The sequence below is a fragment of the Zophobas morio genome, unplaced genomic scaffold (genome assembly GCF_036711695.1).
Source record: "Zophobas morio isolate AGI-343-1 ecotype UQ-CSIRO unplaced genomic scaffold, CSIRO_AGI_Zmor_V1 ptg000021l, whole genome shotgun sequence".
In the NCBI taxonomy this organism is placed as follows: domain Eukaryota; kingdom Metazoa; phylum Arthropoda; class Insecta; order Coleoptera; family Tenebrionidae; genus Zophobas; species Zophobas morio.
The window spans coordinates 7,266,432-7,294,050 of record NW_026972126.1 but is presented as its reverse complement, the minus strand read 5'-3'; the positions used below and the strand labels follow the sequence as shown (position 1 = coordinate 7,294,050).

Here is a 27,619-nt window from a genome sequence, read left to right as displayed (position 1 = left end):
TAAATTTAAGCTCTCCCTTTTAGGTTACAAATTTAAAATCCATGCAGATAATATAAGAAACTTATTAAGTATCATAGAAAGTAGACGTGTAATAAAGCAATCAGAGAATTTTATATAAAAAAATGTGCAATACTATAAAGACCGTATTTCTAGGTTCGAGTCTAAAGTTTGATTCATTCGTATAAAATAACAGTAATACATATTATAATTTCCAGTAAAATTTTGTAGCTACATGAATACAAATTTTTTGTAAATCAGTAATATAATTTTGATTTCACTTCCTAATCCAAAGTAAGTTGAACATGTTCTCGCATAAATAATTATAATTAAAGTGAGATATATTTTTAACGGATCGGAGTCAATGCCGTGCCTAAATGGGTGGATATGGCAGCGGACCGGATTATTATTAAACGTCTGATCTGGAGCAGGGTTGATATTCGCCCCTTTAAATTTTTAGTTCCGAAATTAGATGACTGTTTATGTACTTGTGCAGTTATTCAAAACTGTTACATTACCTTTAAAATTTGTGTATGTTAAATGCGCTTTTTTGTTATTTTAATATAAATACCTGAATTCTGAATCGCGTTAATAAAAGCATATTGCATGACTTATCTATTTTGCACATATCTACTAAAAACAATGTATGGTCATCGCGCATCGTCAAGGGAAAACTATTTGTTTTATCTAAGTTCAGGAATATTTCAATTCCAGTTGAGCAGGAAGTTGTGGTTATCTCAGGTTAAATTACCCATATACATAAAATGTGTGCATGCTTAATAATAGTAATGTTTATTGTGCAAGGTAACCAATTACAAAGTAGTGAGAATTACAAATTAAACAAGTTTTTAACTGTTGCGGCAGATATTACCACAAAAACTAAATCTTTTTGCAAATAAGTTAATTTACATAAGCGACAGTGGGTAGAATTTAAATCAATGCTCAAAAAGTGGAAAGTCCTACCACAACGCTTTGGAACATGTAAATAACATATTTAAAGAAAAGCGAAACAGTCAACAACGAATGACAACAGTCTGCAAATAAATATACAACAAACATATATATCTGACAACGATAAACCGCAATAAGCTAAAATATTAATATAATGTCTGGAATAAGAAATATTAAATTTAAAACACATAATAATAGAAATAAATATTATATTAGTACTACCAGTACTGGTGTGAATATTTTTAAGCAGAGTGCGTGACTCAAAATAAAACCAAGAAGCTTATTGGTCTTGGAGAGAATTGTGTTGATATCGGTGGAAAAAGTTTATTGCCATTCAAGAGTGATACCCAAATTACTAAATTCTTTTACGTTGTTATTGTAAATAAAATAGTAAAAATAACTAGTCATTATCTTATGGCTAAATTTTAAGACCTTGCGTTTAAGGATATTTAATTCAAACTTAATTAAAGCACACTAAACAATAATGAATGAATTGATATTCTCTTGAATGAGTTTCTATTAACATCTATTTTAGAAATTTTCCGAAATAATTTCAAATCACCGCAATTCTTTATAACATTTACGACCTCATTAATATACAAAATAAACACGATTGGAGCGAGGGGGGAATCTTGAGGAACACCTGGTCGAAGGTGAATTGAGTTTGATTTAGTCAGGATACGTTTCTAACCATGTTAAAAGGGGACCACCATTACCATCCCATTTCTCAACCACGCACAGTTTTTTGAGATTTATGTACTTATTACTTATTGTATTTTATTAGAGTATATTATATTCCACATCTCCTTGCTTCTTCCTCTTTTTTTTTCTTGAAGATGGTAAAACCACATTTAATTTTTCAAATTATTAATTTCTAAAAAAACATTCCATTTTGTTTATTTTCCTAGGTTTCGAACACCAAATTTTTGCTCTTCTTCAAAGTTAATTTTTAAGAATACATTACTATTATTAATAACAATTCTGTGCTTAATTAATAATTATTATTAATGTAGACGTAAAATAATTTATATATGTTTATGTATGTCATGATGGCAATGTATATATAATTACTAAATAGTGTGAAATACTTAAATAAATATAAATACATAATTGTATCATATAATAAATATAAAAATAATTCTTTTTTTTATTAAAATTCACGCACTTAACATCTCAAAGATAATGGCATTTTCAAGAAAAGTTATCAAAAATACTGGCACGTTGATTTTTGTATAATTAGGTGGCAGTGTACTATATGGCTCCTGGCCAAACTATCTTCTCAATCCAGTCTAAATAACCACTAACTCTTGTGTAAACTCCAGGGTAGTTGCTACCACAACCAATACCATATGATGTGATTCCAACGACTGTTGATATACTAGCCATGCTTTGTATTTGTAAAGGTCCTCCGGAGTCTCCTTGGCAAGTATCGCTTTTATTGCTAGTAGCACATATTTGATCTCTTATTATGTGCTTTTGAGTCCTAGTGTGATATGTGCTGTTACATTCCTGTAAGGGCACAGGGTGCAAACTCGCCTTTTGGAGAATACTACTTCTCTCAGCTCCTGGAAAACGCATACGAGTGAGTGTTTCTGATTAATATTAAGTGGACAAATGTCTAAAACTTACCTAAACCCACAGCTCCCCATCCAGTTACCACTAATTTTTTAGGGTCATCATTCTTTGTGTACAAACAAGCTGGTCGAATATTATCGCCAAAGGCAACTTTTTTCTCAAGCTCGACTAAAGCTATGTCATTGAACTTTTCTTGCCATTTATATTGCTTATGAACGGTAATATCGACGACGTTGTAATCTATCCTCGGATCAGGATTTTTTACCAGTTCTGGAACATTGATCACACCCAGTCTTGCTATCTTCAGCTCGTTGCCATGAACATTGATAAGACAGTGCGCTGCGGTTAATATGTACTGAGGGGAAATTAAAGTACCCCCGCAGCTAAATCTATACACTTTGTCGTCTTTGCCTAAGAAACCAAGCGCGACCATGTGAGGAAATTCTCCTAGTTGCGCATTTTCTCCATCCACGATGTAGTAGGCTAGATCTATTGGTGTCTCTTTTACATATTTTTCGCACGCCTGTTGACTCTTTCTTTTTAAATTGCCGCCCCTAATTGAAGTTTTTTTTTGGTCGTCATCGTTGTGACCGAGTCCCATTTCTGAATCGGGGCAGCACACTATTTCCACAATTCCTTCGAAACCGCAACGTTGCAACCCATGGGTACGTTGTTTTTTTATTGTTTCTAGCGCTGAGGCGCAGTTTGTGATAGGGATACATTTTCCTGGAGAGTCAGAATTATGGCATTTTGAACTGGCTGAAACGAAACGGTCCATTGGAATAACACAGAGTGAGATATAAAAATTAGTTTTGAACTAGGTACTACTTGTGAAGCAAGTAAATTTAGGATCACCTGGTCTTTAGTTAACTTCTCCGTCAACTTAACATAATATTTTGATTGTCATATTTGTGTCCAACAAATTTTGTCTTACCGTGTTGAGAAAACAGGAATCGTCTCAAAAAAGGGTCAGTCCAGTTAAAAAAAAAAAAAACACAAAATTTGCCATAATTTCTATTGAATTTTTCTATAGATTCTTCACTGTTTAATATGTGGACTGCATAACTCTGCGTAACTAGTATTTCTTAAGTAGTGTTAAATCTGAATCTTTTTTACTGGTTTAATTTTATTTTCAACAAGATGAGGCTACAGCGCATACGGCACAAAAAAAACTTTGGTTTTATATTTAGTTCAGTGAGGGTATCTGTAACTCTTATTCTGTTGATAAATAAGGACAAAAAAAAATCTGAAAACAATAATTATTAATTTTTCTCCATTATTTTGGAGAATTTTAGGTATTTCAAGTAGATGTTTATTATAATAATACAGGAACGAAAATTAAATTGCTAATACCATAAGGACATGTTGAAACAAAACTTTCACCATTCTCGAAAATCAGTTCTCTGGTTTTTACGTGTTGTAATGTGGGAAATGCCTATTTCGGTGTAGAAATGTTAAATAAATTACCTATAGGCGTTTCATGTCAAATTAAAAATTATTACATGCATGGAAAATAAATTATGGACCAGAAAATCCGCAAAAAGTCAACGTGTTTCCCACTTCAGCCGACATACAGACATTATTTATTTTAATCGTAAATTTGTACAGTTATTTTCTGGAATTTTAGTTTCGAAATCGAATAATTTGTCTGTTCGGAAAATCCACTTAAAAAACTGGGAATACATGTTGCTAAAATTATGCCTAAACAGTAACGTCTGTAACTTTTTTCTTTAGATAGTATGATCCATTAACTTGATTATTGTTGAGAAAAAAAAAATGATTGAAGCATTTTTTCCGCAATAATCTCCATATCCATCCCTATTTAAACGAACATTTAACATTGACTTAACTCAAAAAGTGAATAAGAATTATAATTACCAGATAATTCACGGGGTTTGCAATAGACGTGAAACAACGATAACCCAATCACTAAACCGTACAATGCCCAGTTCTTAGTTTGAAACATTTTTCGTCGTCACTCTACCAGACACAGTAACGTTGTCGTCTTCAGTATTGGCGATGTCATGACAAAAACTGAACACAGACTGACTTATGACTCTTGCTAGACCAAGTTCAGTTTATTTTTGAGTGAAATGTGCCGAGAATGCGCAAGCTCTTCTTTCGAGTTTCCTCGAGGTGTTTAGTGTAGCAAATTCTCTTTCGTTTTTGATCGACTCATGAGGGACCGGTTTCGTAGCATACGTCACGATAATCACTATGGTTCGATGAACATATAATTTTTGTTGCATCTTTATCAGTAGCATCACGAGTTCGTATTTTGTAAACACGGAAATTAGCATTCTGGTGGAAGGTCAATTTTGAAAACATTTAATTAATTTCAGGATGTTTTGTGTTTGACATAATTTTCAGTTAAGAATGGTGACCTGAAATTTAAGTTGTGGGATTTTTCATTCGTTAAAAAAATCGGGGTAACAAGTCAAAACGATTTAATTACCAACAGGTTTTGTAACCTTTGCAAAACTAAAACACTATTTATTGCAGCAAGTGGTCCACTGTCTATGAAGTTTTGTTTTGACATGCCTCTTAAGGTGCTGGACGGTATTTAGGTCAATTTCTAGAGTTTTTTGGTAGATGCACCTGCCGAGTTGTTCTCCATTTTCGGATTTCCAGCCACTATCGTAAACCATTCTGCTTAATAAGGCCCAAAATTTCGCAATAGAACGTGCCTGGGCAATGTTTGGGCAGTTGTCACTTTAGGGCACAAATGGTAAGTATAGTTTAGATGTTTTTGAGTATTCCTGCCGAATGGCAACCAGATAAAAAGCTATTTTGAAAAAAAAATTGGTCGAAGGTTATTTCGACAGAACTTCCCTCGCCCTGTAATGACGTCATCAACATTTTTGCCAAGACATATATCACTTTGGATAGGTGTAGCGTAATACTAATGATAACAGTATTGTACTCCCAAGTTTTTCAGGAAAACCGAGTGAGTGTTCCTGATTTAATCAATAAAATAATTTCACTCTTTCATTAATTTTTCTAAGTCACCCTGTATAAGAAATTTAAAAACTTTTAATGCAGTGATAAATCACAGGTATAGACTCTTCATATTTTGCACATTTTGAGTAGGATTTACTCGGCAAAATTTTGAGCTGACGTCATCAATTTTTTGGGAGTGGAGAAACGAAAAAATTTTGCTTTACAATTTATCATGACTACGATATTCTTAAAATATTTATAAGATTTCAGAGCATTCGGTTTTGCAGTTTTAAAGTTATATTACAAAATATTGTTATTCAGTTTTGAATTTTTTTCAAAAATTCTTGATGTCTAGGGTAAAAATTCGTCACGGGTTCACACACTATAAGTGCAGGAGTATCTTATTTTATAAAATTGTTTCCACAGAATTTCCCTTGATCCTGAAGTACAATGAAATAAAGTAATAATAAAAATTAACATATCTCTAGTATTTTCGAAAAATTATAAAATTTAATTTTGCGAATTTTATTTTTTTATGAGAACTCATATAAGTTGAAATAAACATATGCACATATGTAATGTTAAAGTAAATGCAAAGAAGCGTGTTACGCGTATGTTTCAAATGAGTTATAAAATTACAAAATTTTCTAATGATGTCATTAACATTTTTGCAATGACACGTATATGAACTTGGATTGGTACAGTGTAATACTAATAATAACTAATATTCTCAAATTTTTGGGAACATGGCTTGAGCCGTCCTTGATTTGATCAATAAAAGAAATCGATTCATCCATTAATTTTTTTAAGTCACCTGCATAAGCAAACATAAAAAATATAGATACAATCATAAATCAGTAAATCACAAGTGTGAAGTGATAATATTTTACATAATTTAACCAGGAATTTATTTGACAAAATTTTGAGATGCCGATGCCGTCATGAATTTTTTGGGAGAGGATACACGTATATATTTTGACTAATGATTTATCGTGATTACGATAACCTTTAAACGTTTGCAAGTTTTCAAAGCATTCGGTTTTGTAGTTCCTGATTTATTCAATAAAATAAATTGACTCATTCATTTTTTTTGAGTTGCCCTATATAAGCAAATCTAAAAATTCTGAATGCAACTATAAATCACAAGTGATTTATTCGGTAAAATTTTGAAATGGTGATAATTGGGAGAGTTTTTCGAATTTTTTACATTTCTCACATTTTTTATTTCTTACGTTCTTATTTCTCAAGTTTTTAATTTTTTCTCATTTTCTCTTATTTTCCCTCATTCGTCACATTTCTCACATTTCACATATTTTTTACATTTTTCATTTCTCACATTCTCACAATGAGAAATATGATATGCGAAATATGAAATGAGAAACGCGATGTGCGAAATGAGAAATGTGAAATCAGAAATGCCAAATGATAAATGAGAAACCTGAAGTGAAAAAAGAGAAATGTGAAATGAGAAATGGGAAATGCAAAATGAGAAACGAGATGTGCGAAATGAGAAATTACAAATGCGAAGTGCAAAATGAGCAATGAGTAATAAGTAACTAACAACGGGGTTTATGAAATGAAACGCATGAGAAATGAGAAACGTGGAAAACGAGAAACGTAAGAATGGAAAATGTTAGAGATGAAAAATATAAGAAACGGGAAGCAAGTAACATGAAATTATAAATGCAAAATGTGAGAAACGAGAAATGTGAGAAATATGAATAGTGACAAATGTTTAAAATGAGAAATGTGGGAAGTAGGAAATGTGAGAAATGGTAAATGTGAAAAATGAGAAATATGAGAAATGCTAAATGAGAAACGTTTTATATAAGACACCTGATAAATGGTAAATGTGAGAAATGAGCAACGTAATAAATGAGACGGAGTAAGAACTGAGAAACATGAAATGCGAAATATAAGAAACGTGAGAATTGAAAAACCTGCAAATGATAAACGCGAGAAATGGGAAATATGAAACATGGAAAATCTAAGAAATGAAAAATGTGAGTAACGAATAATGTGAGAAATGAGAAAAATCGAGAAAGAAGAAATATAAACTGACAAATGAGAAATATGACAAACGTGGGAAATGACAAATGTGGGAAATGGGAAATGTGGTAGAATTTCTAACGTTTTTCATTGCTCTCATTTCTTATTTCTCACATTCTTTATTTTTCACATTTCTCATTTCTCATTCCCTCATGAGAGATGAGAAATGTGAGAAAGGGGAAATGTGAGAAATGAGAACAAATGGGAAATATGAGATTTAAGAAAGGTGGGAAATGCAAAATATGAGACAAGGGAAATGAGAAACATGAGGGTGAAACGGAGAAATGAACGATGCGAGCTGTGGGAGAAACGAGAACTAATAAGACACGTGAAGTGAGAAATATGAAATGAGAAGTGGGAAATATGATATGTGAGAAATGAGAAATGTGAGAAATAGGAAATGTGGCAAAAGAGAAACATGAGAACTAAGAAATGTGAGAATAGGAAATGTGAGAAATGGGAAATGTGAGAAATGAGACATGTAAGAAATGAGAAATGTGAGAAATGAGAAATGTGAGAAATGAGAAATGTGAGAAATGGAAAATCTGGCTGAATAGTGTTCATTAAACCGACGTGGGTGATAAATAAACTTGAAGAATTTGACAACGGCCTTGGAAATTCTTTTTTTGGAAATTACAAAATAAACAAGAACTTTTTTTTCAAATATTTGTTTGCACTGAGATGATACTAGCAGGAAAATTATATATGATAATAATCAGTGGTATACTACCGAGAGAACAATAAAAAGTACAATATGAAAGACAGCCATGGGTGTTTTCAAAATTTGTCTTTGATAGAATTTTTGTATTGTCGCATTACCATCAATTTGAAAGTTTCTATTAAAAATATAAATAATTAGAGGCAAATTTTAAAAAATCCTGTCTTTGATCGCGCTTTATATTGCTCTCTCGGTAGTTGTAATAGCTCATTGCTAGTAGTACGGTGATCATTCTAATCAGATTCTTTTAGTTTTAATACCATAGGGTTTCAGCCCTAAATTAAAGGACCGAAATATTATAATTGTTGTATATTTTGTTTGTATTTACACCATTTTACGGTTATAGTATTTATTCTAGTTACTTTTAGACTACCTGTTACTATAGTTCTAAATTCATTTTTAAATACGACAGATACCTGTAAGATATTTGATGAGTACATCGACAAAACACTTTACCATTGTTTTTAACAGTTAGCTTTTTAAATTATTGACTAACAGTAACTTTAACTATTGCCGAATTTCAAGTTTTCTTTACTTTTTATGACTCTTAGAAGATAAAGTTTTATTTACGACTGTTTGTCGTATATTGGCAATTTTATTACAATCTTTGAAGGATCGAACAATTATTTTGTAATATTAGGTGCACTTTAATATTGTACACAAAATATGAAAATGAAACATAAAACTACAATTTTTTCGAATTTTTTATTTCGAAAGCTGTTAACAATTAACAAGGAACCTTTAAATTACTTGAGTTTACAAAAGAGATAATAAAGAGCATCTAAATTATATTTCTGTGTGCTTTGACATATGGTTAAATTTCAGGGTTGCATTTAGGAAGATCGTTGATCGTCAAAGATTTATTGGGGTTGAAATATTGAGACAAATTATTTTTCTAATGATGAAGGTCAACTACATTCGACCTATGAACACAAACAACAAGTTAATATTCTACAACCGCAAGCGACCCTCGCAGACACCTCACTTAAATTCGTTACAGAATATATCAAATCCGTCCCTGTTTACCATTTGCCTATGGCCAAACTTCGACCGGGTTATTTTTATTGATTGTATAAAATTAAGAAATATAGAACGAGAATATCAAATGGTACAAAAACAAACTTGGAGAAGATAAAGTATAAATTTGAAACTCTGGTGTTTGAAATTTCAAATACAAAATATTAAAAAAATCTAGTATTTTTCACGTCAGTATTTCAAGTACCACTTACACTTAGGTGTTAGCGTGTATGAGTAAAGTTGGCCATGAAGGTATAATTAATTTGATTTACAAATTTTGAACTTTAAACATTGGTAATGAGTTTTCCATTACTGACTATGAACTTGCAAATTAAAATAAACTTTATAATAAATAATGAGTAGTACTGAAAAACCCATCAGTGGGTTAAATCGTGGTGCGCTATCTTTCAGTTATAAACTACTTTAAACGAGCGATTTTGCATTTTCTCAGTGTAGTTTAATTTATGAAAGATTTTATGTACTTTGTTTATAGCGAATACGTAAAACTTTTTGCATAAAAAAAATGCTTAATAATTTATAGTATTCGTTTATTTTTTAATCAAATACGTTTGATGTCTGGATCAAGAATCAATGTATATTCGAAAAACGAAAATATTGTGGCTACTATTATGGTATTAATTTTGGTTTAGTGTGTATTATATTAATGAACCTTAACGAACCAAAAAAAAATCAGAACAATGTGGTGCCAATTACTGCCATTTATCAACGAAAGTAAATACCAGTTCACATCTTAGACATTCTAAATAAAATTAATCAATCGTAATAAATAACGGATGTTATTTAGTTTTAATTAACTTTGATAAGTTGTGAAAAATTAGTGGCAAGTTATTTAAAGTAAGTTAGACACAAATATGTAAATTGTGGCCGTTATCATTGTTAGACTAATGCGGATCTCAAAACACAACTAAATATGAAACACTGGTGTTTTTTTGGTTTAATTGGTACAAAAAAAAATCAGTTTGTTTTTATTAGGTACCTAAATTATATTATTCTTTATTCAAGTAATTCCTTTATAGACCACACTATACGATTTATTTTTTTATATTTAAATATGTAATAGGGTTCTACGCCACTGGTGCTATGACTCTTCGGCTCTGCTAATTTTACAGGTCGCGACACCTTACGGAACTACTCGTTCACGATTACAGATACCGATACGTGGCGCCACCGTGAAATCTGCAGGATAACGCTGATGTCCTTTTTTCCCAATGAGATGGCTGTTGTTTGGCAATTCAGGTGCTTATCGCGGACCATTAAATCAGGGAGAGGCTCATAAAAGCGATTGTGGAAGGACTTTTAGATGCGTTCCCATATCTTTCAACAAAGAACAACTCCGAAGCCTGTTAGTCCTCTTCAATTGGAAGTTTGGAATTAAGATTCAAATATCTCGGAAAGTTTACAAGCTCTCTTAGTTAGACTTGGGATAAAGTTCTCTCGGGAGTAAACTTGCATTTTGTATCTTTTAAGTGATACATTTGTCGGTTTGTTACGGTGTTTTGTCGACTAAATGATGTTTGGAGTGGAGGTCTGTCAGTCACGGTCAACTTTACGGATTTTTTAACCAATTAAGGGATTTAAGAGACCATAAAATGATGTTTTCCGCCTGAGTTTATTCGGGAATTAATTTACCATATAGCTCAAAGCTAACGTATGGGTCTTTTTTGGGTTGCGGATAATCCCTGCATCATCCCCCATTAATTTAATTTAGAAAATATTTTTTCACAAAATAGGGGTTTTCGGTTATTTTGTATTTTTTATGAAACATTAACATGTAATCAGTTTCAATTATTTTGATAACTAACATCTCTATGAGTTTAAAAAACATGTACATCAGGAACTTCGTAGGGAAATGCAATGTACATGATACTAGTTTCCGTATACTTAGATAGTAGTTTGGAAGATATATTTAGTTCGGATGGTAGTTATGGGCATTAGTTACATATCTAATAGAAATAGGGGACTACGAGAAAAATACTGCTATAACGAAGAATAAATACAAGATGAAAAAGTTAAAAGAACGCCTATATACATATTATACATATATAAACAGCGATTTTACTCAGAATGAAAGGTAAATACAAAAACTTCCGCCTTCCAAAAAACGGCAAATAGTGGAAACTAAGATAAGCATGAAAGCGGGATGGAGACGAGATAAAAGAAAAATGTGGAAAATGGATGCATAGATTATAGGAAGAGAAAATAAACCAGTTTACGAGTTCAATAGAGCATTACTGGAGTGGAGCTGGAGTTACTGACAACGAAAGGGCTGCAGCAGGAGTCGGGTGTTTAATTCATCGTAAAGTGCTTTATAAAGTACAGAAATGGGAGGCTTGCTCTGACAGAATATTACAGGTTGGATTGAATGAAATCAAATGTTCTAAAATGACGATTTTAGTAGTATGTGGACCTAGTGAAGATAAAAAATTAGAAATAAGAGAGAAATTTTGGGAAGAGCTAACAAGGAAAACTACACATACTACACACTACGATTTTAATTGTAGAGATGGCACGAAAATTGTAAAATACAAAAGAGTAGGTAGTATAGGTTCCCCAGTTCTAATTTGGTTTTATGATGTGTAAAAGTTAACTTTCTTAACAATAGATTACTACTGTCGGTGATGGGACAGTCACAAATATATAGTATATAGTAACGGCATGGTTAAATGCTTATTTATGACTGTCCCATCACCGGCAGTAGCAATCTAATGTAAGGAAGTTAATTTTTACACAATGGGTTACTATCACAAAACCGAATTAGAACTGGGGAAACTATAGGTCAATATGTAGATGACAAAATAATTAAAATACTGGGTTTCTATTTAATGAACAATTTTTATCATTGCAAACATGTTCTAAGGGGCCAATTTCAAGTTGGTGGCGCAAGTCACTGGTGCAGCGCAACTTTATAATGCTAATTTGGGTATCAAATGCTGGTTGCTAGGGGTGACGGAATCAACAAACGCAGTTATGTCGAATTTTCCATTGAAATTTGCACCATGGAGTTGCGGCACCTCTAGTAGGCAGTGCAAGTTGGCGCAATTTATCTCGAAAAATTGCGCTTGTTTATTCCGTCACCCCTAGCAACCAGCATTTGATACCCAAATTAGCATTATAAAGTTGCGCTGCACCAGTGACTTGCGCCACCAACTTGGAATTGACCCCTAAGAACACAGATACGTGATAAACATACATGAGAGCAGCAAATAATTATATACCAAAGAAGAAAGAGATTTATACGGCTTAAGGTGAATAATTTCCCGAGATCCGAAGAATCGAAGGAAACTAGAAAACGGGGGCCTGAAAAATCTTCTCATCGTGGTTTAAATATTTTCTTTTTTCACCACTAGCATATTTGTTTCACTTTTCTTCGATGATAATTTAAAAGGTTGGAACGAATTTAAGACATTTATGGAAACCAAGTAGTCTGTGACAACAAATGAATAAAAATGACATTCAGTCAATAACTTCCATTTCCGTTTTTTCCTATCAAAACTAAAAAGAACCGAAGAAAATACTTGTACACCCCCTGTAAATCTACAAAGAAGACAGTCAGGTACAAGAGAAATTATTTTCAGAAAAATCAAAAGATTATCCACGGAAACACTATCAATTGTTTTTATTATCTACTGGTTGGAGAAAGAAATGTGATATATAACGATGTCTTCTGAAGTTAGTAGTGAAAAAAAATAAAAAATTATTGACTACGTACTTGTATAAAATGTATAAATAAGAAAAGTAGTCAAGATTTAAAAACTTAAATAAGGGCAGAGATAAACAATGACAACTTTTTACTGATAGCAAACATAAAAGAAGAAGAGGGAGAAAAGCAACCAAAATCAAGAAAGAGTAAAAAAATTAGTAACCGAAACGATTAGAACATATAAGTTGAGAGTTATAATAGCCACCGAATTCACTACAAGACTGGAAAAAGCACTTGAAACTAAAGTCAGACGCTGAAAACAGCGAAAGTGCAAAATGTGGAATCCGCAAAAGAAACAGCATGGAGGAACGAATAAAATTAAGACAAATGAGTACAAACAACAAAAAAAATCGTAAAAGACTTATAATAGAAGCAAAGAAAAAACATGGGCAGACTTTGAAGAGACAATATTGGAAACCAAGAACCATAGGGAGTAAAAATGATCAAAAAGGTGACGACTGGACAAAATCCATCTATTAAGAACAAAAGTAGTGAAATACTTACAGATGAGACAAAATCATAAGTAGATGGGAAGAGTATTTCGAGAAACTACTTCAAAGAGTGTGTACAACAGCAAGGAAGATGTATAAGAAATTTAGAAGACAAAAAGGAAGAAATAACGAAGCCAAAACTGGAAAAAGCAATAATTAAGTTAAAGACCGGAAAAATACGTAGAGAGGATTTAATCACCTCAGAAATGTTATAGCATTTTGGGGAAAATGGAAAGGAACTATTACTCCGAACACTGAACAATTCAAAGGTACAAGAAACTATAACAATAGATTGGACAATTACAGAATGAGGTAATAACAAGATGTAATGAAGGAATTAAAAAAAATCCTTGAACGTATGAACTTATTAAGAGTTGAAATTACAGAATGTGGTTTTGCAGAGGATATGGTCATCAATGCTGGAAGTAGGAAAGATCTAATGGAAAATATAGAAATATGACATAAAGTGTTGGAATATAGAAAGACGGTAACCAAAAAAAAAACTATAGTCGCCATTACAAATGAAAATCAATGACGTAAGAGACAAAAGTATCGATAATGATTCACTTGGGTTCCATTATAATTTTTGTCACAAATATTTTACCGATTTTCATTGTGTTGTCTAAACGTTTATTGGTATAAAACGCTGAAAAATACTCTTTCCATATATAATAGAATACTTTTTCTACGATTACTACAACATATTAAAAGCCTGGGTTGAGTTTTGAACGTTTGGCTTCATTTGTTTACCCCTGGAACTGTTAGAGACCAAATGAAGATACTTAGAAACTAGGTATTACCTACTAAGTAAAAATTCAATTATGTATGAAGACATATACACAGAGTCATCAAAATTGATTGAGAGAGTTGGTACTCCCTGTTTTTGCCGTGAAGTTTGTCAACCTTACGGCAGATTTGTTTGAGGTTATGTGGCAGTGAATCCAGTGGCGTGACGAGAGAACTCACCTGAATCAGTTGCGGATACGAAAGTTACCTTCTTGCAAAGTTGCGAACCATTTTAACGTTTGTACGAATCGCCTTGATCGATGCGCACCCTATACCTTATTGCTACTAGCATATTAGGAAACGCAATCGAACAACTCTAAAATTCGAAACTTCAAATCTGACAACTAATATTTTTTATCAAAAAAAAATCGAAAAAAGACGCCACTGAGTTTTGAAATGTGAAACTTGAAATCTAACAGCTAATATTTTTATACAACTTAATGAACCAAATTATTCAAGTTCAGGTTTACCAACTCTCTCAATCAATTTTGATGACCCTGTATTTAAAATTTATGGAATGAGGGGCACATAAGAAATCCCCTTCCTTGTCTAAAATAGATCAGTATCATATTTTTTAAGTTCTTGTAGAAATGAAGCTATTGCAATTTTCCGTGATTAGAACTACATTACTGTGAATATTGTCCACTACTTGAAAATAGATGATAAATAAATTTCAGAAGCAAAATTCAAAAGTGATTGACGTAAAAGTTCAAAAAGACACCGCCAAACAAATAAATCCGGACACGTATGTTTGTTACGCTAATGTTTAGTGTTATAACTAAAGTCCTGACAACTATCTACCAAGTACGTAACAGTGGCGCGCGTGAGAGAGAGGATGCCTTGACGTAAACGTGCTGGACCCTCGGGAGCTGCTACCCGATACCCCGATGGTCGCTGTTTATTACTTGTATGAAGCGCTCAGTGTTTACTCGGATTTGATTAACATTTTGTCTAATGCATCGGTAACAAGTTGTGATCTGCAAAGATCGTTTTTCATGTTTAAAGATGTGTTAATGGCAAAAAGAAATTATTTTAGAGAAGATCATTTAGAACAGTATGTGTTGATACAACATTTTAATATAGCTAGAAACTCTCAAAATAACAAGAATTTTTCAGAAGTTGGCGCATAGCCCTTATTTTGTGTATAATTACTTAATTATTTTTTATTATTTATTTATTTTTATATTTATTTGTTACATCAGTTTGCAAACACGCGAGTATCAGGTCCCGCCACTGCACTCGATGTAGCTGACCGCATCGAGTGGTCGACACTACTCCGCGCGGAGAGTGCCACACAATACTTCGGGGATTGCATTTGGTAGATAAGTGTCAGGACAGTGGTTATAACCTTTTTTTTATTTTTTTTCCGTTTCCACATGTTTTAGGATAGGGTTATGTTTTGCAGGTAATCACAAAAAATTCAAGTGTCCTGGTTTTCTTGTCTGGCAGTGCACATATGTACTTACAAGAGCTTTAAAAAAAATGTCCTTGATTAATATTATTAGCTTATTATTACGTTGGTACATATTATTTTGAATAATATTGTTTATAATTACGGAAGAATGTCGAATTGACGATGTTAAGGTTCAACGTTATTACTAAGAAAATCATTGAAACGAAAAATAACGTATCATGGAGAATCGTTTCCGTGACGAATACCTGTAATTTTACAGTAATTATTACTTATTCGTTTACCGACCGCTTGTTGGGCGTAAGCTAAGGAAGTATTGTAATAGGAACCAACCGGAGAATGAATACTTCCATGTTTCTCGACATTTCATGACTGTAGATGGTAAAACGATAACCACAATTTGCCCAATCATCCCCATCAACGAAGTGATGACGTCACATCAAAACTGTTTATAGTAAATGTTATTTAAATTTTATAAAATAATACGTTCTCACAGGTTTGGTTTACGAATCCTTCTAGATTTTTTATCCTTGATATCCAGATCTTTGTTAAAAAAATCAATATTGTACACAACGTTCTAAAATTTAACTTTGAAGCGGTAAAACTGAATGCTATGAAATCTTGCAGAAGTTTTTAAAATTAACGTAAGCATGGTAAATTGTTAACCAAAATTTGTTCGTTTATCTCCCCCAAAAGAATTGATAACCTGATCTTAAAATGTTGTGGAATAAATCTTATCTAAAATGTGCAAAATATTAGTATCAGTCTATATACTTGTGGTTTATATTCTTTCATATTTTTTAGAATTACTTACACAAGGTGACTAAAAAAAAATGAAAGGGGTAACCTATTAAATCAAGAATGGATCACTCCAATTTACCGAAAAACTCCTTTGAAATATGCCCATAGCATTAAATTTTATAATTCTGCCAATAATTTGTTCACCTTGAGGAGCCAGGACAGTTCTGTCTAAATAATTTTAGACTACATTTTTAAGCAGATAATAAGTTTTAACTTTTTTTTTATTTGTCTCTTAATGACAATTTTTTAAATTTTTATTTAATTATTTAAAATCAAACGACGTAAGTAAGTGGAGCATATTTAGGTTTAAGGTGTTTTGTTTGTTTTAATATAAAATACAAATTTTCAAATGTAAACAAAGTCCTGTTTTTTAACTGTTTTCAACCTACGTGCTGGTGTTGAAACACACAGCATTCACAAAGTTTGCAATAAATTCGATAAATAAGTCAGGAATAAAATTTGACAAAAGCATTCGAACAAGCCGATTTATTAGTTTTCATGCGGCTACATTCAACGAGCAGCTTTGAAATATTTTGGGTGATCACGTCAACTGACGTGATAACTATGACCCCAGTGATTTTTCGCGGTCTACATTCTAGCAGCTACTTTGATTTTTGGGACTCAAGAGCTATCACATATCCGATTTTTTTTAATACACGGATTTCATTCATAATCGAATTTTTAAATTCGCAGTATATAAAAATCTGTTCGGGTATACTGATACAGGTAACCCCGAGGTAAAAATTAAATGTCAAAATGTAGACGAGTAGTTTTGGTTTCTGCGTATCAAATGGTGCGGAATGCTAACAGTCTAATGCGGTGATTCACCATCTTGTTGAAATTAAATCTGTATAATCAACAATGCTTATTTTTTTTTTACTTTTATTTCAAAGTACCCAAATATTAAAATTAAAGGGTATAGCAAAATATGCTCCGTGACTTGTGATTTGATTTGTCCCTTTTTTTTATATGTGATTTCCGACACAACAAACACCGTCTTAAGTAAAATTACTTTTTCATCTCCTTCAGAAAATTGATGACGTCGTCCTAAATAATAATTATTAAGTAACGGTTAAGAGCGATGACTTAAAACTTAGTGGCATGTGTAAAAAGTTTAGTTTATCATTACAGTATAAATAAATGACACAAAAAGGGTACCACTGAAGGAGCATGTGCTACATTTTAAATTTCTGTCCTTCCCTGACGTATAGGTGTAACAAAAACTTATTCTAATACATATTTCTTATCCAAACTTCAAAAATATGATAGCATACCTGGAAGAGTCATTTGTTATGTTATTATTTTTGTATATTTAATACATTTATATAGATGAACATTTATTTTATAGTACTAATCACCAAGTACCTAAATACTACATGTTATATAATTGAAAGAAAATAATTCCATTTTTTAGTTAGTTAAAACGTACAAAAACATAAAAAAATTAAAAAGTTATTCGATTATCATAATGACATTTTATATTGTCAAAATTTTAGTACACTTAAATTAGATTAATGAAAAAATTTTTAGTTTAGTTTTAACATTTCTTAAATGTACAAGTACATATTATTTGTCTATGATTCTGATTATAAACATATCTTAAAATCACGGAAAGAAAAATCTGTTGTATGCTTTAACAATAATATCAATTCCGAAAATTAAAATTTGTTTGTTAAAAAACGTTGTGATTTTCTTGTAGAGAGTAAGACATGATACTTACGGCTAAGTACCTTTGCAACAATAATACCTCAAGAAAGTAAGTTAAATCACTGTGTAGATACTGTATTGACAGATTCTTAGTCACAGCCGTCAAAAAAAAAAATCGGTATCTAAACGTCCGAATCTTCAAGTACCCGTTCCAGATGTGAATTTTTTTCCATTTTTAATTTGTCCACATCCCCATAATTATTTCGTTTTTTAAACTTTCCAGTAAGTCTCGAATATGTTCAAAGCTACCAAAACTGTCCACTATGTCTACAAAAAGTTTCTTCTTTTCAATATCCATTGGCCTGCTTTTTAACATATCTAGGACAAAGAGTTAAGAAAATATGGTTTAAATTTTTTTAAATGTCGGAAGGGTCTCGATATTCTTGATGGCGGGGCAGTACTCATAAAATTTCCATAAATTTATTTAATACTTTATATTGAATAAAATGGCTACACGTTCGTACCCTTAACTCAACCGTTCCCTCTCCAGCGCGTCCCTCCAGAGGGCGCTCCACTCTCTCGAGAGGTCAAAAGATCTGGCGCCAGATTTAAATTCAAATAGATTCACTACAATTCGGCCATTCCTGACTATTTGATCGTCTCGATCAAGGAGAGAAATTTAAATACCATGCCAACTTGTAAATCCTAAGCTAAAACTAACCATAAGCAAATACAACATTATAAAACTGGTCGCCAAAACTTAATCATAAATTATAATTATAAAATATAGCGCGCAATCAACAGGGAGTAGACACAAAACATAAAACGTAATCTAAAACTACAGGTACAACCTGTCACCAAACATAAAAGGTCGTAAACATAAAATATAGGAATAACAGGTAGTCATAAAACAAAATTCTAGTCATAATGGGTTTACTAATCATAAAACATATGTAAGCATAACATTGGGGCAAAAAAAAACTCATAAGTTCCAAAAATTTTCTACATCAATAGGTTCATAATTTGAGTGATATATAAACATAATTATTATAATTAGTTATCTTAAGGAGATAGCCAAGGTTTCATATCTGAGGCGGCCAGAACACCTTTGTAGGGTATTTGAGTTAACTGGAAACCTTCGATATCCTCTACATAATATCTATCATTTCCTAATACTGTTTTTATTTCATAAGGTCCGCGGAATTTAGGTAGATGTTTCTTATTAACCCCGGGAGTTACATCAAAATTTGTACACATAACATAATCGCCAACTTCATAATGTCTAGCAGGTTTATGAGATTTGTCATAATGTCGTTTTGAGTACTCTTGTTCCACTGAAATTCTCTCTGCAGCTGCTTCTCGAATTTTATTTAAGTCACGTTCTGAAGTTGGGAAATCTAGAAATTCAAGCAAGGAGTCGTTGATTTTCCCCTTTTGTCTGACACCAAAAAGTAATACCGAAGGATATTGACCTGTGCATCGGCAACGAGTATTATTGATGGCATACTCGACATCTTCCAGAACAGTATCCCATTTATTGGTTGACGGTGCCAATTTTGCAATCATAGGAGTCAGATCTTTATTTAACCTTTCAATTTGCCCATTAGCTCGTGGCGTACTTTTCGCAATAAGGATTAGCTGGATGTCCATAGTTCTCAAAAAATCCGAAAACTCGTTAGCCCTAAAATTTGAACCGCGATCAGCAATAATGCGCCTAGGTCGACTGTAATTATGGAAATATGACTTCAAGTACTTAATGGTTTCACTCGCATTAGTAGTTTTACATGGATAAAACTTGACAAATTTTGAAAATGCGTCAATAACTTCAAAAATATATTTATACTGGCGAGATGTCCTCTCCAGTGGGCCATAATGGTCAACATGTAACGTAATGAAGGGAACTTCACCTTTTGGTATGGGATGAAGAAGACCTTCCCTTTTTCCACATTTCGGAGCATAAGTAATACACTTCAGACAGTTTCCAATGTGTTCTTTCACAATAGAATGCATATTCGGAAAGCAGTAATGATTCATAATCAAATCGAGAGTTTTCTGTAGACCAACATGTCCTACATCATCGTGACAAGTTCTTATTACATTGCTAACCATACGCTGTGGCACATAAAATAATAATCTAGAACCGACTTTCTTATAAACTAAACCATTTCTTAATTCAAACCGCGGCAGTTCTTCAGTTTCTAGGGTGTCTCTAAGGTTCTGAATTAAAGGGTCACGACACTGCATCAGAGATAGGTTTCTTTCAAACGTATTCTCTTCAAGAACGTTAATGCAGCGACTCAGTGCATCTACATGTTGCATTCGTTCGCCTTTTCGATGCTCTAACTGGTAGTCAAAATTATGGAGCACTAACGACCACCGCAAAATTCTAGGGTTAATATCCCTTTTCTCCAGTGTAAGTTTCAAGCTATTACAATCAGTGACTATAGTAAATTTTATCCCTTGAAGATAAACACGAAATCTTTGCAACGAATAAACAATTGAAAGAGCTTCTAGCTCAAAACTATGAAATTTCTCCTCTGCTGGGCTTGTTCGTTTGCTAAAGAAAAATACAGGATGGAAATGGCCATCTGCTTGCTTCTGCACAAGAATGGAAGCAAAACCATGGGAACTGGCATCACAGTGAAGTTGAGTCTCTAATCTTGGCGAATAGATTCTCAACAGTGGTTTGTTAACAAGCTTTGTCTTAATTTTCTCAAAAGATTCCAACTGTAAAGAACCGAAACGAAAATCCATGGTACACTTCCTTTCTTGTTTAAGTAGATCGTACAGGGGTTTTGCAAGAATCGAAAATCCCTCAATAAAACGGCGAAAGTATGAGGCTAGACCTAGAAATGAGTGCAACGCTTTAAAATTTGTGGGAATCGGAAAATTTGTTACAGCACTGATATTTTCATCATTAGGTCTGATACCCAGTTTATCTATTCCGTAACCAAGGTAAACAATCCGATTACAGAGAAAGCGACATTTCTCAATATTTAACTCAAGTTTGTTTGCAACAAGGACTCCATAAACATCTCTGAGAGTTACCAAATTTTCTTCAACACTGGATGTTGCTATTAAAATATCATCAATATAAATAAGAATCTTTCTGTTATCAATCAGATCTCGAAAGGCAGAGTTAACAAATCTCATGAAACACGAGGGTGAATTTTTAAGACCAAATGGCATCTTTAAATATTCATATTGACCAACAGGTGTTACAAAGCTAGTAAATTTAATGGATTCTTGATCAACATCTACTTGGTGAAACGCATCCTTTAAGTCTAAAGAAGTAAAGCAAGACTTATCTCTTAACTGTTCTATATGATCTTCTATCAGAGGTAACGGATAATTATCTCGAAGAGTAGCTTTATTTAAAACTCTATAGTCAACACACATGCGCTTTTTATTTTTATTACTAACTAGAACGATAGGTGAACTATACTCTGAAGTGCTTTTACGAATAATACCCCTAACTGACAAGTCGTTAATAATCTTAGAAACTTCTTCCCGATCTGCATGGGAAAGACGACGAGGCCTTGATGAAAATGGTTGATCGGAGGTTACACGAATTTTACATTTAATATCTGAGATTGGCTGAGATAGTCTTTCAGGTTCGACATAGTACTCAACAAAATCACTCTTTAATTTGGCTTGTGTTGCATAATCTACTGAACTATCAATACTAAGGTTAACATTATTGCTATGGAAATCAGATTCAAAGTTCATAACATCAATATTCAGTATTTCTTTCGGAAATCCCTTACTTTCCTCTACCCTTACTACTGGACTAACTACAATATTTTTCTTAATATTAATCTCAAGGTCACCACTGCATATGACGTCTCGACCAATTAAGCAAGGTTGATTGATAGTATTTTCAGGAACAACAAAGAATTTTATGGTCATTTCAACGCCAGCAATAGTAACAGCTCGAGTCATTGTTCCTTTAATTACTATTGGTGATGCATTTACCCCTTGAAAATACTCGTTCGGTTGGGCCTTTTCACACTGAATATCCGGTACTATATCACAACGTAGCAGTGATATCGGGGAACCACTGTCAACCAATGCATCTAATAAAATCTTGTACTTATCCTCAGGTCGAAGCTTCAGGCTAATTGGCAGGGTAAGAGCAGGATTTAGAACTGTTCCATGGGCAACCAGGTGAGTAGTGGAGTCTGCCGGGGCAGAGGTAATCTCGGCTGGTCTCTTCCTTTGGGGACATTCCCTTGCTTGGTGAGAGGCACTAGCACAAATGAAACAGGTACCTGGGTTCCTCTTCGCTTTTCGGCACTCTGCTGCTCGTTGTCCTACCATATTACAATTGAAACACCTCATTGTACTAACTCCAGCAGTCGTCGCAGCTCCTTCTGTTCTGTTTGGCATTGTTGCTCTCTTTGGTGCATAATTGGTGTTCGAAGCTACTGTAGCCCGATCTTCATTGGTCACATTTTTCATAACCCGCAAGAGGTCCGCGGTTGATGCAAACTCCTGCATCCTAGCTTGACTTTGCAAAGTAGGATTCTCAAATCCATCGATAATATATTCTAACATTAGTTCCTCACCAACACCAGCTTGGTTACCTAGAAGAACTTTGTCTGAGAAATAATTAGAAAATTTCTCAGTTCGACGCCATCTCCGACTTTCGAATTTCTTCATCAATAACACTTTATTGGGTCGTGATATAAACATAGACTTGAATTCTGTTTTCAGTTCGTCCCATGGCATGCGTATAAAGTCTACTTTGGAATAATACCACCTCTGAGCTTGACCAGTAAGTTTTCCTACTGCCACCAACTTGATCACCTCATCACGAACTTCGTATGATTCTTGGATTGCATCCACCCGTTGAATCCATAGATCTCCGTCGTCCTCGTGCCCTTTAAATTCTGGTAACAATGCACTGAGTTCAGAATTTTTTATCTGACTGCTTGGTTGGGTCCTTTGTTGTCTCTGGGCCTCTTCGTGCAATAATATAGCTCGTACTGACGTGGATATTATCTCGTCCATGGTAATTTCCGCACGAGATGGATTTTCATCCGTCATCTTCTTTGTTCTGAATAGCGTGGTTTTTCTGTCTTCTCTTCACAAATCTTTCAGTCCTTCCTAATGATTTTCTTGGGTAAACAAGTGCAGATCCCACTTCTGAAATTTGTCGGAAGGGTCTCGATATTCTTGATGGCGGGGCAGTACTCATAAAATTTCCATAAATTTATTTAATACTTTATATTGAATAAAATGGCTACACGTTCGTACCACAGGTTCGTACCCTTAACACAACCGTTCCCTCTCCAGCGCGTCCCTCCAGAGGGCGCTCCACTCTCTCGAGAGGTCAAAAGATCTGGCGCCAGATTTAAATTCAAATAGATTCACTACATAAATTCATCTGTTTTCCGTTAATAGGTTATTTTGTACAAGGATACTCAAAAGTCGATGATCATTTCGAGGACTTCGAATGGCATGAATTATAGGATAGCTTAATTTTCCCTCATCAAGGTCGTCGCAGAAGATGCGTACTGTTGCGTACTAAAAAACCGGTCAACGCAATTTAGGTAGGTGCAAATATTTACGTTACCTTGGGATTGTGTAAATTTAAGTAGTCGTCGTATACTTGTATAAAAAGACCTATTTTATCCAAGAAGTTAATATCAAATTCGATATGCTGTTTATTGGCAAATAGTTTTAACAACAGAATTACCCACACTAAAGATCCGGTAGATTCTAAAATAAAAATACGTAATATCGTATATTTTATTAACCTAATTTTAAATGAAATGAACTTTATTGTTGATAGATCCATCTCGAAAATAACATAAGGTAACAATAATATTTAATTGTATACCAGTTTGGCAGTTCTGGTCGATAACAGTGATTTAAATGTTACATTTATAGATCGATTCTGTAACTTGTTATGTTAATAACATTCTGCTATCACTATGTAAACACAGCTAACATTATGTTGTTGCTATGTAATAACATATTTAACATAAATTGCAATTCGCTAAGCTTGTTTCTGTTATGTTAATAACATTATGTTATTAAAATACTCTGTAAAATAACAGACACATTTGAGTCAATGTTATTAACAGTGCGCGGGAATTTATTTCACCGCTGCAATCCCCCAGTTGAAGTAAGATGTGTTTTACGGCGAGTAGCGGGGACGCCTTGATCTGGTCCACAAGGTCGTAGCCAGTGCGTCGCCAGGAGTGTTTACAGCAAGTAAAAAAACTACTTCTATTATACTATATTACTTCAAATAATAATACTTGATGCCCTTTTTAATTTTTCAACCACAGGACCACAGATTTGTGATCTTGAAATGTTATATTATGTTGAAATAGTCCAAAAGAAAAATATATTTGTAATCAAACTATCGCCGCGACAGCACTGGTTCCAGCGTATGAGATACAATTCCGCGCGTTAGTTATTAACATAATACGCTTATTTTAACGTTTATTAATTAATAATATCACAAATTTGACTGCGGTGGCAAAAGAAGTTAAAATGGCAGAAGTGGATGATTTTCTACCCGTGTTCGGTTATTTATTATTATTAGAAGACGAAATTCAACGATAAGTCTTTCATATCATAGTATTACTAAAAATATAACAATGCATGTATTATAGGAACATGATGAGAATTCGGCGGAGGGAACTTCGCGACAATCAAAAACCCTTTGAAAGTTTAATAGAGACGGAATTTAGAAAGTCCTTTCGTTTCAGCAAAAATGTGACCCGTTTCTTACTGCAGAGGTTGCAACCTCATTTGGGAAATCTACGTGCCAATGGTATTCCTGGATACTTAAAAATGTTAGCCACATTGAACTTCTTAGGCCATGGCTCATACCAACACTGCTTAGGAAAAGAATGTCTTCTTCTACTGTCATGAGCACTGGGCGGAAAAATATCTTACGGATGCAATTCCCCAGTTGAAGCAAGGTGTGTTTTACGGCGAGTAGCGGGGACGCTTTGATCTGGTCCACAAGGTCGTAGCCAGTGCGTCGCTTGGAGTGTTTACAGCTTGTTAAAAAACTACTTCTATATTACTATATTACTTCAAATAAAAATACTCGATGCCCTTTTTAATTTTTCAAACACATGACCACAGATTTGTGATCTTGAAATGTTATATTATGTTGATATAGTCCAAAAGAAAAATATATTTGTAATCAAACTATCGCCGCGACAGCACTGGATCGAGCGTATGAAACACAATTCCGCGCGTTGGTCATGAGTCAACCATCGGTTAGCAGGGCCATGAAAATTTGTCGCCTAATTAGTAAAATTTTAATGCCTGTTTTTTATGAAAAAACAAATTTTCTTGATGTAATTATTTGTTTGACAGTGACAGATGATGAAAATGGTATCATTACTTCGAAAAATAACATTTTCGAACAAATGACACATCTGTTATTTAAGTACTAACATAACGGTTTAGAGAATACGATATTTCTTGTTTTATGTTAACGTCGTGATAACATAGCAATTTTAATAACAGAAATTTAAAATAACATAATGTTAACTGATTGTTACAGAATCGACCTATTAAACTAAGTAGACAAATAGTAACAATATTTTACAATTTAATTTTGAATCTGCAAAACCGAATGTTTTGATGAAATCGTTACAAAATTTTGACTAATCCTATCGAAAATCTGAAAAATATGATGATTGGAATATACAAGGTGACTCAAAAACTTCATGAATGAGTCATTTTATTTTATGGATTACACCAGGACCTGCAAAACCGAATGTTTTGAAATTTTGCAGACGTTTCAAGGTTACTCCAAGCATGGTAAATTTTTAATCAAAATATATCTGTCTACCCAGCTTACCTCCCTTTTTCATTAGATCAAATAAATTTAACAAAATCAATCACTTTCTAATTTTTTATTAAACAAATTAGGAATGAGTCACCCGATCTTCTCGAAAATATGAGAACACGCACGTCTTTATTCTGTAATTATTAAATAATAATAATAATAATAATATTCAGAACATTTTGTTCGATTGTGGCATAATTGTTAATTTTAATCCTCTGTTTTGGGGCGACAAACAGACGGGGACTCGTATTTTTATATTTTCTCGACGTTTCATGACCCTTAGACAGGGCCGCAGCTAGAGCTGGCCAGGCTTAAAGAAATTTTGTCTCCCCTAGACCTAGATAAGTTATAATTAACCAAATGTGAATTACAACATCGAAAATAAAATAAAATGCAATGCTTTATTGTGATCCGGTTATCACAATTCATTGCTCTTAACTTTTTCGGGGAAAGTTTGTTTCCGTTCATCGTCGACACCAGGCTACAGATTAACTAATTTTGCGAGGAAACCGCGAAAAGGGGTTGTAGAAAAGAATGGAAGAACATCCTTCTCGTACAAGCAACAAACAGAAAAACATACATAATTTACTTTGAAGGGGTACTTTACGGCCATGTACAACGTTGAAAATTTCCTATGCTCGAACCCTAATTAAGATTATCCCACGTCGGAACTTATTGGCTAATTTCTTCAACCCGGGCTCGAAGTGATATCTTTACAAGATCGGAAGTGAGACAATCTGTTTGGCCGAAACTAAGAGAGAGTTGGGGGGCAAAAATCCGCAAGAGTCGCGCCGAGGCTGCCGAAAAAGAGGGATCCCTTCTGGAAGTCTTGAAGGGTTTGAATGTGTTGTGGCCGTTTTCCCCAAAAGTGTAGTTCGTGAGAAGTGTAGAGCCCTATGAGAACCGACCACTGTAAGTATTGTTTTGGGTTTTCTGCCGGTTCGTGTACCGATTTTAAATCGCCGCTCCTGAGCGAAAAACCGCCGTGACCGTTTTTTTCTTCGTCACTGCAAACAGCCGAAACTATCGAGCACACGTCGTGTGCCGCCACCAAGCTCCCCTCCCGGGACGCAGCACCGTCCCCGCGCGATTTCCCTTTCCAGAGTCGCCGCCCCCAGGTCCAGGAGGAGCCCGTCCTAAAGGAAGTTGCCGTTCAGGAGGGAACGACCGTGCTGGTCGTTTTATTCTTTTTATTTTGTAAAGTTTATTTTGTAGTTATTTAATATTATTTTAGCAGTGTAGCTGGTGGCAGGGAATAAATCCGCTTTATTGTTTAAAACTTCCTTCCGTTTTATTTTATTCTCTTGGAGATTCGTGTCTTCGGCTTTAGAGCAACCCCGACATTCCTTCCTCTTGAGAGGGAGCTGGCGCCCGAGCAACTGCCGCTGCCGACCCGGTGGCTTGAAGTTGTCAGCATGCGTCTAGGTCGGCCAGACGTGTTTCCGCAGCAGAAGTCGGCCCAAGGCTTAGCACCGAGGCACGCCACCCTCACGCGTTATTGGCGAAATTTCGGACTGTCAATGTCCGTCCCCCGGAATTTTGACGCATTATCTTCTATGTATATGCAATAATCAGTTCCACAATTAAGGAAATGCATCATTCTTTAAGAATGAATTCCGCGTCAAAGATTGACATCTGGTGTTTAATGGCTTTCGATCAAGAACGTTTCAATTTTATACCTCTAAACAAC

The 27,619-nt window shown here is 33.9% G+C and overlaps 2 protein-coding genes across 2 annotated transcripts; both read right to left on the bottom strand.

Moving 5' to 3' along the window:
* Positions 1-1,336: 1,336 nt before the first annotated feature.
* On the bottom strand, positions 1,337-4,671 carry LOC135132773 (serine protease persephone-like). Its single transcript, XM_064060970.1, has 3 exons — positions 4,402-4,671; positions 2,578-3,282; positions 1,337-2,513 (listed from the first exon to the last, which is right to left on the bottom strand). Exons 1-3 carry the CDS (start codon positions 4,487-4,489, stop codon positions 2,200-2,202), a joined length of 1,107 nt encoding a protein of 368 aa, XP_063917040.1. The 5' UTR covers positions 4,490-4,671; the 3' UTR covers positions 1,337-2,199.
* Positions 4,672-23,489: 18,818 nt separating this feature from the next.
* LOC135131660 (terpene synthase-like) lies at positions 23,490-26,542 on the bottom strand. The gene is made up of 4 exons (XM_064059505.1): positions 26,519-26,542; positions 24,954-25,080; positions 23,683-23,828; positions 23,490-23,633 (listed from the first exon to the last, which is right to left on the bottom strand). The coding sequence occupies exons 1-4, from the start codon at positions 26,540-26,542 to the stop codon at positions 23,490-23,492; spliced, it is 441 nt and encodes a 146-aa protein (XP_063915575.1).
* Between the last annotated feature and the right edge of the window lie 1,077 nt (positions 26,543-27,619).